The sequence below is a fragment of the Antechinus flavipes genome, chromosome 4 (genome assembly GCF_016432865.1).
Source record: "Antechinus flavipes isolate AdamAnt ecotype Samford, QLD, Australia chromosome 4, AdamAnt_v2, whole genome shotgun sequence".
Lineage (NCBI taxonomy): Eukaryota > Metazoa > Chordata > Mammalia > Dasyuromorphia > Dasyuridae > Antechinus > Antechinus flavipes.
Genome location: NC_067401.1, coordinates 122,079,840 through 122,090,663, shown reverse-complemented (window position 1 = coordinate 122,090,663; position 10,824 = coordinate 122,079,840). Strand labels below are relative to the sequence as shown.

General features: G+C 34.5%; 1 protein-coding gene across 1 annotated transcript in view; it reads left to right on the top strand.

The window, feature by feature from the left end:
* The first annotated feature begins 1,193 nt into the window (after window positions 1-1,193).
* ANKFN1 (ankyrin repeat and fibronectin type III domain containing 1) overlaps window positions 1,194-10,824 on the top strand; it is a 405,379-nt gene continuing 395,748 nt past the window's right edge. The window contains exon 1 of the mRNA XM_051994242.1: window positions 1,194-1,356. Coding sequence (XP_051850202.1) covers window positions 1,327-1,356 — 30 coding nt within the window. The 5' untranslated portion in view covers window positions 1,194-1,326. The remainder of the gene's footprint in view (window positions 1,357-10,824) is intronic.

Below are 10,824 nucleotides of genomic sequence, written 5' to 3'. Positions count from 1 at the left end.
CTGGTTTATATCTTTGGATTGTATTTGCTCTTTTCTTCTTAAGAATGGCTCATTATTCTTGGAAAAGGTTTGCTCCATCTCTGACTTGTGTGATTTTTACCAGACTTCAATTACCTCATCTATTAAAAACTAACCATAGCAGTATTGATAATCTTTCCCACAAGAAGCTAGGGACTGAACTAGATAATCTTTTGAGGGACTTTTCATTCAAATAACAAAAACTTAATAAATATCTGCTTTATGCCAGACATTGTGCTAATGTAATTCTTGTTCTCACTAGTTCTTAAATGCTTAGTAATCTAGGTTTGAGAGATACAGAGATAAGAAAAAAGACATTCTCTGCCCTCAAGGATGTTAAAGACTTAAGGAAGCAATGGAACACATAAATGTGTACATGGGGATAATATGAGATCTGGAAAGGGATTTGTAAAATCTTACCATAGCATGGTATATCACACCCCAATAATGACTTAAACAAAGACTTAAACTTCATAATTTGCAAATGGCTAACCTCTAGTTATATATATAATTTTAGAGACTTAAAGCAAACCTAGACTGCTCATACACTCAATCTACTTATAGAATTCACATTGGTTTGACTTGTAATAATTTCAGTCTCCTGTTCCAATCCTTACTAATGCCCCAATATAGTTCTACACACACATACACACACATACAACAAAACTAAGCTTTTAAGAAAAGGAAGTCTAAGATCTCTAACATCTAAACATCCAAGGAATCCAGTCCAAAGGGCATCAACAAAAACATAAACATTGTTCTAAGTTAATTTGCTGAATTCTATTCATACCTGAATTAATCAGAATCTCTTTCCATCCCTTACTATAATTCCTTCCATTTCAACATAATTCCTATTTTCTCATCTTCTCTGTCTCTTACATACAAACATGCACACACGCGTATGTGCGCGCGTGCAAACACACACACACACACACACACACACACACACACACACACCAGAATAGTATTAGAATTCCATTCATTTCTATGCCATTCACATCCTGCAGCACTATCATCCATAAAACTATTCCTCAACTCTAGAGCTGCTCAAAAGCTGCCATTTCTAGTTCTTTCATTCTTTTAAAAGTTATTTCTTTGTCAGAAAGCATGTGAGGCGTTTCTTCTCCTCTCCTTCTTGACCCTCCTCTGTGGTCTGAACACTTCTTGAGCCAAGCGCGAGTACAGCAGCCATTCTTAGCTTTACTAGACAAAGAAAATGGTTCCCTTAGCAACAGGAACCATGTGAAGGTCCTCAGAAGGGGTGTCTCCCACTCCCCAGGTTTTCTTTCAAAGCTACAGCTTACCCTGATGTCTCTCATGGAGGAAACACCAACCAGGGTAGGAAAAAAAATGGTTCTGAATATAGATAATCAGCATTTAGGAAATAGTTGTTTTGTAGTCAAACAGCAGAAAATATGAGGAGACTGGATAAGTTATTACCTGGCTTGTCAAGAGGTGAGCTTCTCAAATGGAAGAGGAAGAAGTTGAATTTGCTCTGGTATGCAGTGATTTCTGAAGTTGTAATAACTTGGGGTTTCAAAGGGCATCATCTGCTGGGTATAAGCCTGTTTGGGGCAGAGGTGGAGGCATGTATATGCAGGTTTTTATGTTTTTTGCCACATTGTCTCTTGTTTCTGGTATTTCTTTTTTCCTTACCATTATCATTTTCTAGCATAGCGGTATGGGTCCCCAAATGATTTGTTAATTCCATGTTATTGTCAACAATTACCTATTCTTTTTCCAGAAGGTTTTTCTAACAATTTTTCCCATTTTCTTTTGATCTAATGAGAATGAGTTGGGCAAGTAAAGGATAGTGGTGAGTAATTTATTTTAAAGCTGTTGGGGAATTTCTATTGCAGACAGCCACTTACAAGTCACCCAAGAGCTTTAAATGGGACACTTTTAACCTTTAAAGTGTCACCTCGTTGGAGAATGATTATGCTCTGATCTTGCAACATGAGTTTTTATTTATTTCATAAACTGAAAACTTGTTTGGTCATAAAGTTCAGAAATGTAAATTTAATATTTAAAGGAGTTCATAGTCACAAAGATTTTGAGCTAGAAATGATTTTAAAGACCTCTGAGTTCAATTCTTTCATTTTTACATATAAGGAATTGTTAAGTGACTTGCCGAGATTCACACAACTTGTAAGTATCTGAGGCAGTTTTCAAACTCATGTTTTCTTGGCTCCAATTCCAATGATTTATCCACTTTGTCACCTCAGTGAGACCCTGATCAATTTGCTAAGTTTCCTAACTAATTTGATGAGATTTATAAGAACAAGACTGATTACCAAATTAGTAATAGTTTGGAGACATCTGTGGGAAACCTCTCCTTATGCAGTGGGGGCATTTGCTACTCTACGGCGAGGTCACAGAATTTTATATTGATTCTAACTGACAGGCTGCTTTCAAGATAATTGATTAGTGGGGGGTTGGTAAAACAAACTCTTATGGAAAACATTATTTTTTAGTTTAGCTGACTGAACAGCTAAATGAATTCTAAACTTCATGTGTACAGACTAGCATGCAATAGAGGAGTCTATTGCTATGAGAGAAACCCCAATTCATGCCCATTCTTTCTCCCTCCCTCCAAAATAGATAATTATTGCCTTGGAGCAAAGACATAAATAAATTGTCATCACATGTAGCTTGAAAGAAGAGATACTGAGAATCAAAGTTCCCAGTCTGAGAGGTAGCAACAATTAAAGTATAGATTTCATGTGGGAACAAATAGAAGAGGTAGATATATATGCCTATTTGTTCTAAGAAGATAGCTTATGGAAGTGTTCTTGAACCCCAAATTCATGTATGGAAAGGGGAAGGCATTTGAATTCCCTAGAGAAGGTGATCATGTAATCTAACTTTCTAAATTATGAAGCAAGATATCCTAAGTAGAATCAGGGGCTATCTATCTCATGGATAATTCTAAGACATAAGGTGAACAGATTCAAGATTTTGAGAATTGGATCTTTTAGAGAAAAAATGGGATTTTCTTGAGGATACATTCTCCTTGGAGAAAGACAAATATTTTTCCTTTGAGAAAAAAACATTTTTTTCTTTTTTGCTAAGGTAGTTGGGGTTAAATGACCTGCCTAGGGTCACACAGGTAGGAAATGTTAAGTGTCTAGGCCAGATTTGAACTCAGGTCCTCCTGACTTCAGGACTGGTGGTCTATCCACTGCGCCACCTAACTGTCCCGAAAGACAAATATTCCACGCATAATTTCTTATCAATGTACTATTTGAAAAGCAAATTCATTTAATTATTGAACCTGATAGTAAGTCTTAGAGACTGTAGGAACCTGTGAAAAAGAAGTACATGCTACAGTGTTAAAAGATTGTCCAGATGAAAACCCTTAAGTTCAATAAGAAATATAGAAGAAAGGCCAAAGGCTTTTTTCAAATTTCGATCCACATGGAGAAGATAATTTTAAAACAATGAAATTGTAAAGCAAGACAAGAAGAAATAATTTAAACATTATTGAACTTCAAGAAAACCACACACATGCATGCACACACACATGTGTACACATACATACCCCAAAATAACATGAACAGAAAAAAGAAAGAAAAGAAAAAGAAAACTATCCATAACTGCAACTGGAGGGCAGAGTGAAAAGAAACAGAATCCAGGTCACCATCGAAAATAAATCTCAAGCACATAACATATTTGAAAATGTTATTACCAGACCCCGAACTTGTAGTTTTAAGGAAAAAAAAATACTGCAAGTGATGAAGAAAGAAAAAGGTCAGTTATAGTCAGATCCATGTGAGAATATGCAACAATTATAAGACTGGAACAAAAAGTTTGTAGTACAGCATACCAAAAGACTAAATATGAGGAATTATAACTCCAAATAGCTTATCCTAAAAAGCTGAGCATAATTTTATTAAGGAAGAATAAAACTTTATAGCCTCAATGACTTGCAAGTATTCTTGTTGTGAACACTGAGCTCAGTAGAATCTTTGAAATGTAAATGTAGGAGACAAAAAAAAAATTCAAAAGTTAAAGGTAGGTTTTGGCTATGTTCTGAAACTATTAGAAAATAGAGATGTTTGAATTTTATTCCAGAGGCAGCAATAAGATATTGCTTTATTGGACAAGGACCTGACATGATCAGATATGTGCTTGAGGAAAATCATTTTGGCAAGAAAGTGAAGGATAGATTAGAGTGGGGAGAGACTTGAGGCAAAAAGACCAAATTAGAAGACTATTGAAATAACTTAAATGAAACATGGTGAGGTTCTACACTAAGATGTTATCTATGTGAGGAAAGATAAGGGAACAATGTAAGAGATATTGTGAATGTAGAAAGGGCAAGATTTGGCAACTGATTGGATATAGAAGAAGAAGGAGAAGCTAGGAATAGTATAACTAGGATTGGGGGAGATTTCTTAATTGAACAAGACATGGAAGTGATTGTATGAAATAATTCAAGAATTTTAATTATTGGAATTATTCTGTTTACTATGTCTCTGTGAGTTTACAACATTGGCTTTTTTGTTTATTTTTTTTCTGGAGATGATGTGTGGATTCTTTCAATTGCCACTTGGTCTTTTGTATCCAGAAGTTCTAGCCAATCTTCTTATTTCTTGTATTATGGTGGTCAGGGGTTTTGTTTGTTTATTTTTTACTTCTGCTTTTGTGGGAAATCTATAATCTTAAATTATCTCAACTTAGAAACCAATGATTTCCCTATACATAGATCACATTTTCTGTTAATATTACTTTTGCTTTTGTTCTTCCAGATTGTACTTCACTTCTGTATATTTATATTCCCAGTTAATTCTTCTTTCTTTATTTCCATCAATAAAATTTGCCACCATGAATTCAATTTATTTGGCCAACTATTTCTGCAGTTCAGACTATCAATGCTGTTTTCACAGTTCTTACTTTTCTTTCAAACTGTTTGGGATTATTCTACTATGTACAGTTCTATATTGTTTTGGGAATTCATAGGATCCTCTGCATCATTTAATTTTTTCTTACATGCATGTACTCCTTTAGCTGATCTCTTCCTAAATTAGTATTTCCTGTTACTTTGTATGTTAATATCCAAAATCTTTAAGTTTAATTCCTCTTGAAATCTTTGGTAATTTCAGCATTGTTTCCTCCTCTGTATTTCTTATTGCTCACTTTTTTTGTGTGTGTAAACATATTTATACAATTCTCATGTTGCACAAGAAAAATCAGATGAAAAAAGGAAAGTAAATGAGTAAGGAAACAAAATACAAGCAAACAGCAACAAAAAGAATGAGAATGTTATGTTGTGATCCGTATTCAGTTCCCACAGTCTTCTCTTTGGGTATAGATGGCTCACTTCGTCACAAGGTCATTGGAACTGTATTACTCACTTTTTTGATACATCCCTTTTGATAGAGTTTACCATAAGAGGCTAGATCTCACAACTGTATCAGCCTCTTCCTATAGAAAAGAATTAATATTTCACCAGCATCAATATCTGCCCCAAGTGACTTCTAAGGAAACAGAACTTGTTTCCCCTGGATGCTAATTCCCTTTGCTTCAAACCTGGTGGATACATTTGCACACATCCGCGCATGTGCTCACACACACACACACACACACACACACACACACTATTGTCCTAGCTCCTAGAATTCCAGCCCAGAGCACTTCTGGAATGAGGTATCAGACAGAGGAATATTTAGACTTTTTGTTTTCTGTGACTCATGGAAAGGGGAAAATTTTACAAAGGAGGAAACTGAAGCTCAGAGATGTTAAGTGCCTCACCTATAGCCATAGAAAAGCCAATGTTCAAAAGTTCGAAACTTGACCTTTTCTTGACTCTCAACACAGTACTTTTTCTCCTACATATACATATACACATATGTATATATCTACATAGATAGATATTTAGATTAAAATTTCTAGATATATTTCTATATTTTGTCAACTAATTTACCTATAGTTTCTATGTTAGATTTTTCCCAATAGAAACATTTTACATGACAAGTCTTTCTAAGGAATGTCAAATGGGGATCTCAAGGATTCCACTGTATAACCTCTACCTGATCAGAAAACTTGTGTCCATCAAACATAGTAAATGGTCATTTAGTTATTGTTTGAGATCTCTAATCAGAGATCCTAGAAATGGCTTAAACTATCTCATGAGAGCCAACTGTTTCTGAAATTGGTGAAGACCACAAATTAGGGCTTGATTTATTATTTTGTTGAATGCCTTACTTTAAGAAAGTGATGGAGAAGAATGTTAATTATGCAAATTAAACTTAAAAGTGTGTCCATATTTTTAAAAAGCCCAATAATAATAAGCTCAATAATTTTATAAAATGTTATTTTTTTCTGATAACTTATGATTAGATATTTATCAGCATGTCATCCCTTTTTCTAATGAGAGAGAACCCATTACCTTCCAAGGCAGTCCATTACACTTTTGGGTAAATTAGTAAAAACTCCTTTTCCTTTCATCAGGGCCATATGTCCCTTTTTATAGCTCCATTCATTGCTCCTTATTCTGCCCTTATGAGCCCAGCAGAAGATATCAAATCCCTCTTCCTTCAGATACTTGAGAGGCAGCTACCATGTCTCCATTGTCTTTTCTTTTATAGGCTAAACATTCCAAGCTTCTTCAATTGATCCTCCTAATTCTGTTCTATGAGCTGTCTCTAGTTATCAATGTCCTTCCTAACATATAGTTCCCATACATTAATACTTAAAATTCCTAATGATCCCTTTTATAATATGTTCTAGAATTTTCCTGGGAATCAAAGCTCACAGATTTATAGAGATTTTTCCCCCTTCCTGTTTTGAAAAATTGGAGCAATATTCACTCTTCTCCAATTCTGAGGTTACTTTCATATTGTCCAGGATCTTTTGAAGCTGTATGGAAACGGCTCTGCAGTTATTTCTGTTGGCTTTGTTCAGTATCTGAACACATTGTTCATCTGTGCTTTGTGCCTTGAACTTCATCAAATACATCTCTTATTATTTCCCACTGCAACTTGGGCATGTTTGTTCTATCCTTTCTAGTCTAAAACCAACCTGCTTGGCAGAGAAAACAAAAACAAAATTTAAGGATGCTCAATAAAAGGGTGGAAAAAAGGAATGGTTTATTTTTCTACCCGGTTGCTCAATTCATAATCACTTTTGTGTCTAAGCATGTAAAATGATCATTTGCAGATCTACTCTCTGGCTTTTATCATTTGTGAATTGTGGGATTTCTACTAGGGTAAGACAGGGTTGATGGATTCAGCCATTGTTTCTTAGTTTAATTGTTTGGTACTCCACTGATGAAATGAGATTTGACCATATTCTTATATTGGTACTTTATTGTAGAGTTAGGGAAGTTGGTCACACTAGCTTTCTTTCAGTACTATTGCACTCAGCCTTGGCTGTTGATGGCTTCCCTGGGACTCAGGAGACTTAAAGTTTCATTAGTTTTTCACTCAAATTGCAAATTTTGTTATTATAGCATCTACCTCAAGGTTATTATGAATATCAAATGAGATAAAATAGTTTGCAATACTTTGCAAACTTTAAAGTGCTCTAGAAATGCAAATTCCTCCTCTTCATCATCATTACCATCATCATCATCACCATCATCATCATTGTTATCTTGTTTTTTGTTGCTTTTAGTGTGACTTAGAAGAAGTATATAATTTGCTCTATCTCCTGATAAAATATAGAATGGTACTACTTTTTCTCAGTGTTAACATCTGTGAATTGACAGTCTTTCCCTACAGTAGGCAAAATGGATGAATGGATGAATGTCTGTACATGCTATGATTTGAGTAGTGGCATGAGGCCCCACTTGCCTTCAAATGCATCTCCCTTAGACTTACTTATAGTGTCTGAAATCCCTTCTATTAGAGACATTATTTTGAGTTCATAGCCCTTTAATTAGTCTTTCTGTATCCAATACCTTCTTTTTTCAATCTATCTTCTAGACTGATGATTTTAAAGTACAGATCTGACCACATCAGTCCTGTGTTCTAAAAGATTCAGTGGCTCCTCATTATCTTCAGGTTAAAACACAAACCCGCCTATTTGGTACTTGATACTTTTTATAAGCTATCTTTAGTCTACCTTTGCAGACTGATACTACATTACTTACCCACATATATTCTACAGTCTAACCAAACTGGACTTTTTGCTATTCATACCATACCATCTGTCTTTTCACATCTTCCCAGACTATTCTCCCTTCCTAAAATGCTCCCCATCTTTATATTTTACTTTTAAATTATCTAATACCCTTCAAGACACCTTAATTCAAATGCTCCTTACTATCTTACCCAAATCTCCTGGCAGTTAACATCTTTTCCCTGCCTATAATTAGTATAGTTAATATCCTCCTCTCCATGCCTCTAATTATAATAGTATTTATTTTATACATATCCTCTAATTACCTATATGTGGACATGCTATATATCATCAGAGCACAATGTAGGCTTCCTGAAGCAACAACTCTTTATTTCACTTCCATATTTCCATTACTAGCAGTATTCTTGTACTGGTACCTTATTGGAATTCCAACATTCTAAGTTCTTTCAATTGATTCCCATATTTCTGTTCTATGAATTCTCTCTGGTTTATCAATAGCCTTCCTAAAATATGATTTCCAGATATTAACATTTAACATGTGACTTCCCTAATGAGCCCTTTTATAAAATGTTCTAGAATTTTCACAGGAATCAAAGTTGAGTTCATTATAATTAGAGAATTTTTTCCTCTTGTTTTGAAAAATTGGAACATAGTAGGCACTTATATAATATGTGTGTGTGTGTGTGTGTGTATACACATATTACATATAACATAATAAATGTTTATTGGGTGAGTGAAAGGGATGACTATGGGTAAGTATGGAAATGTATATTCATAAGGGGCAGAGAAGTGGCGGGAGAGCATTGTCTCAATCCTTATCTGATCCTCCCACAAGAGGAATATCTAGTTACATAATTTTGTGAGCTCTGTGTGTGTGTGTGTGTATGTGTGTGTATATGTGTGTGTTTTTATTTCCAACTCCAGTTTTTCTATCCCTCTCACCACAAGATGTTTTATTAGTTTTTCTCTAAATAGTTGGTTGTGAAGTGGAGAATAGATAATGAACTGCACTTAGAATTGGTAAGATCTGAATTCAAATCCAGCTACAGATGCTTACAAACTGTGTGACTCCAAGTGTGTCACCTAACCTTGGTAATTTAATTCTCTTCTCTGTAAAATAAAGATAAAAATATCAGCTATCTTCCGGGGTTATCATGAGGATAAGATAGAATAATCTTGGTTTTTTTTTTTTTAATACTTTGTCATAGTGTCTCTCTCTCTCTCTCTCTCTCTCTCTCTCTCTCTCTCTCTCTCTCTCTTTCTTTCTCTTTCTCTCTTTTTCTCTGTCTCTGTCTCTATATATCTGTCTCTCTCTATCTCTCTGTCTCTGTCTGTCTCCATCTCTGTCTCGGTCTCTCACATACACTTTATAAACACTTTCTAAACCTTTAAAAACTATATGAATTCTAGTTATTATTATCATCATTATCATATCTTTCTTATTATTCCCACTCTCCTAAAAAGATCCAGGGCATATATATATACATACATACATACATATATATATATATATATATCCACATATACTCATGAATCTTTTGGGACTCTGGGTGTGAAGGTTCATTCATCACACAACCACTTCTGAGCACATGGAACTCAGACCAAAAAAATCAACCCTGAGCTCCTGGTATGAATTATGTCTGTGGTTTATGGCATGCCTCAAAGCCCTAGAAAGCACCTATTTTCACAGCACACCACAGAAAGAGAAATGCAGCCCCGGACTTTACCCTTTAACATTTTAACATCTAGCATAAACAGCACTGACATTTATTTTTAAACATAAAGCGATAATGAAAAGAACAAATACAAAAACAAATATAAATTTTAAAAAATAAACACGTGTTAATATCATCAATGTCTAACACTTTCCTTCCAGTGGATTGTAAGCTTCTTAAGGACAGGGAATGTTTCCTTTTCATCTTTTTATGTTCAGTGACTAGTTAGTAGTACCCAGTTAACAAAAATATTCACTAAATTGAATTGGGGAGGCGGGGGGAAGAGATTTTATAGCATACTATTTAGATAGAAATATAGTATGTGGGGGAAAATCAAGGTTTTTATTATTAGGTTAGGATGGTAGAGAAGAGGACTGGCCTTCTCTTCTTTTCAACCCTGTGACTCTAAAGTGATTCATATATGACAGAAATTTTTTTCACCTAGAGCAATATAGTGATCTTCATTAGAGAAAATGAGTGCTTTGCTCCAAAGAGAAAATCTTATCTCTATCCTGTATTTTTTCCTTTATCTCTATTAAAATGCATTACATATATGAATATATGTACACATATATGTTTTTATTTGTTCACTTATTTATGAGTTTATCTATCTATTCAGTTATTTAGTTAATTGTTACATTAAAGGAACTTTGACTACCTCTCAAATGCTTGGATTCAAGTTTGATGCCTAGGTCTGTGAAAGCAGCATTAACAGTTTCTTCATCTTCAGGTGATATAAAAACACTGGCATATCTTTCTTGGCTATTTCAACTTTCTAGAAATTCTACATAATACAGAACCATAGCTTTTTGTTGGGCTAAATAGTTCCCTAGACTTGCTGGTTCTTGAGGAACCAAAACAATTATCTGACAAGTGGATATCCTAATTCTTTCATTTATTCATTACATTTTGACAATTTAACATTGTGTAGAGCAATAGTTTAGTGAGACATAATACCACCACCTTGGTTAGTATCATCTTACCTTTATCACTCTAAAATAGTTTT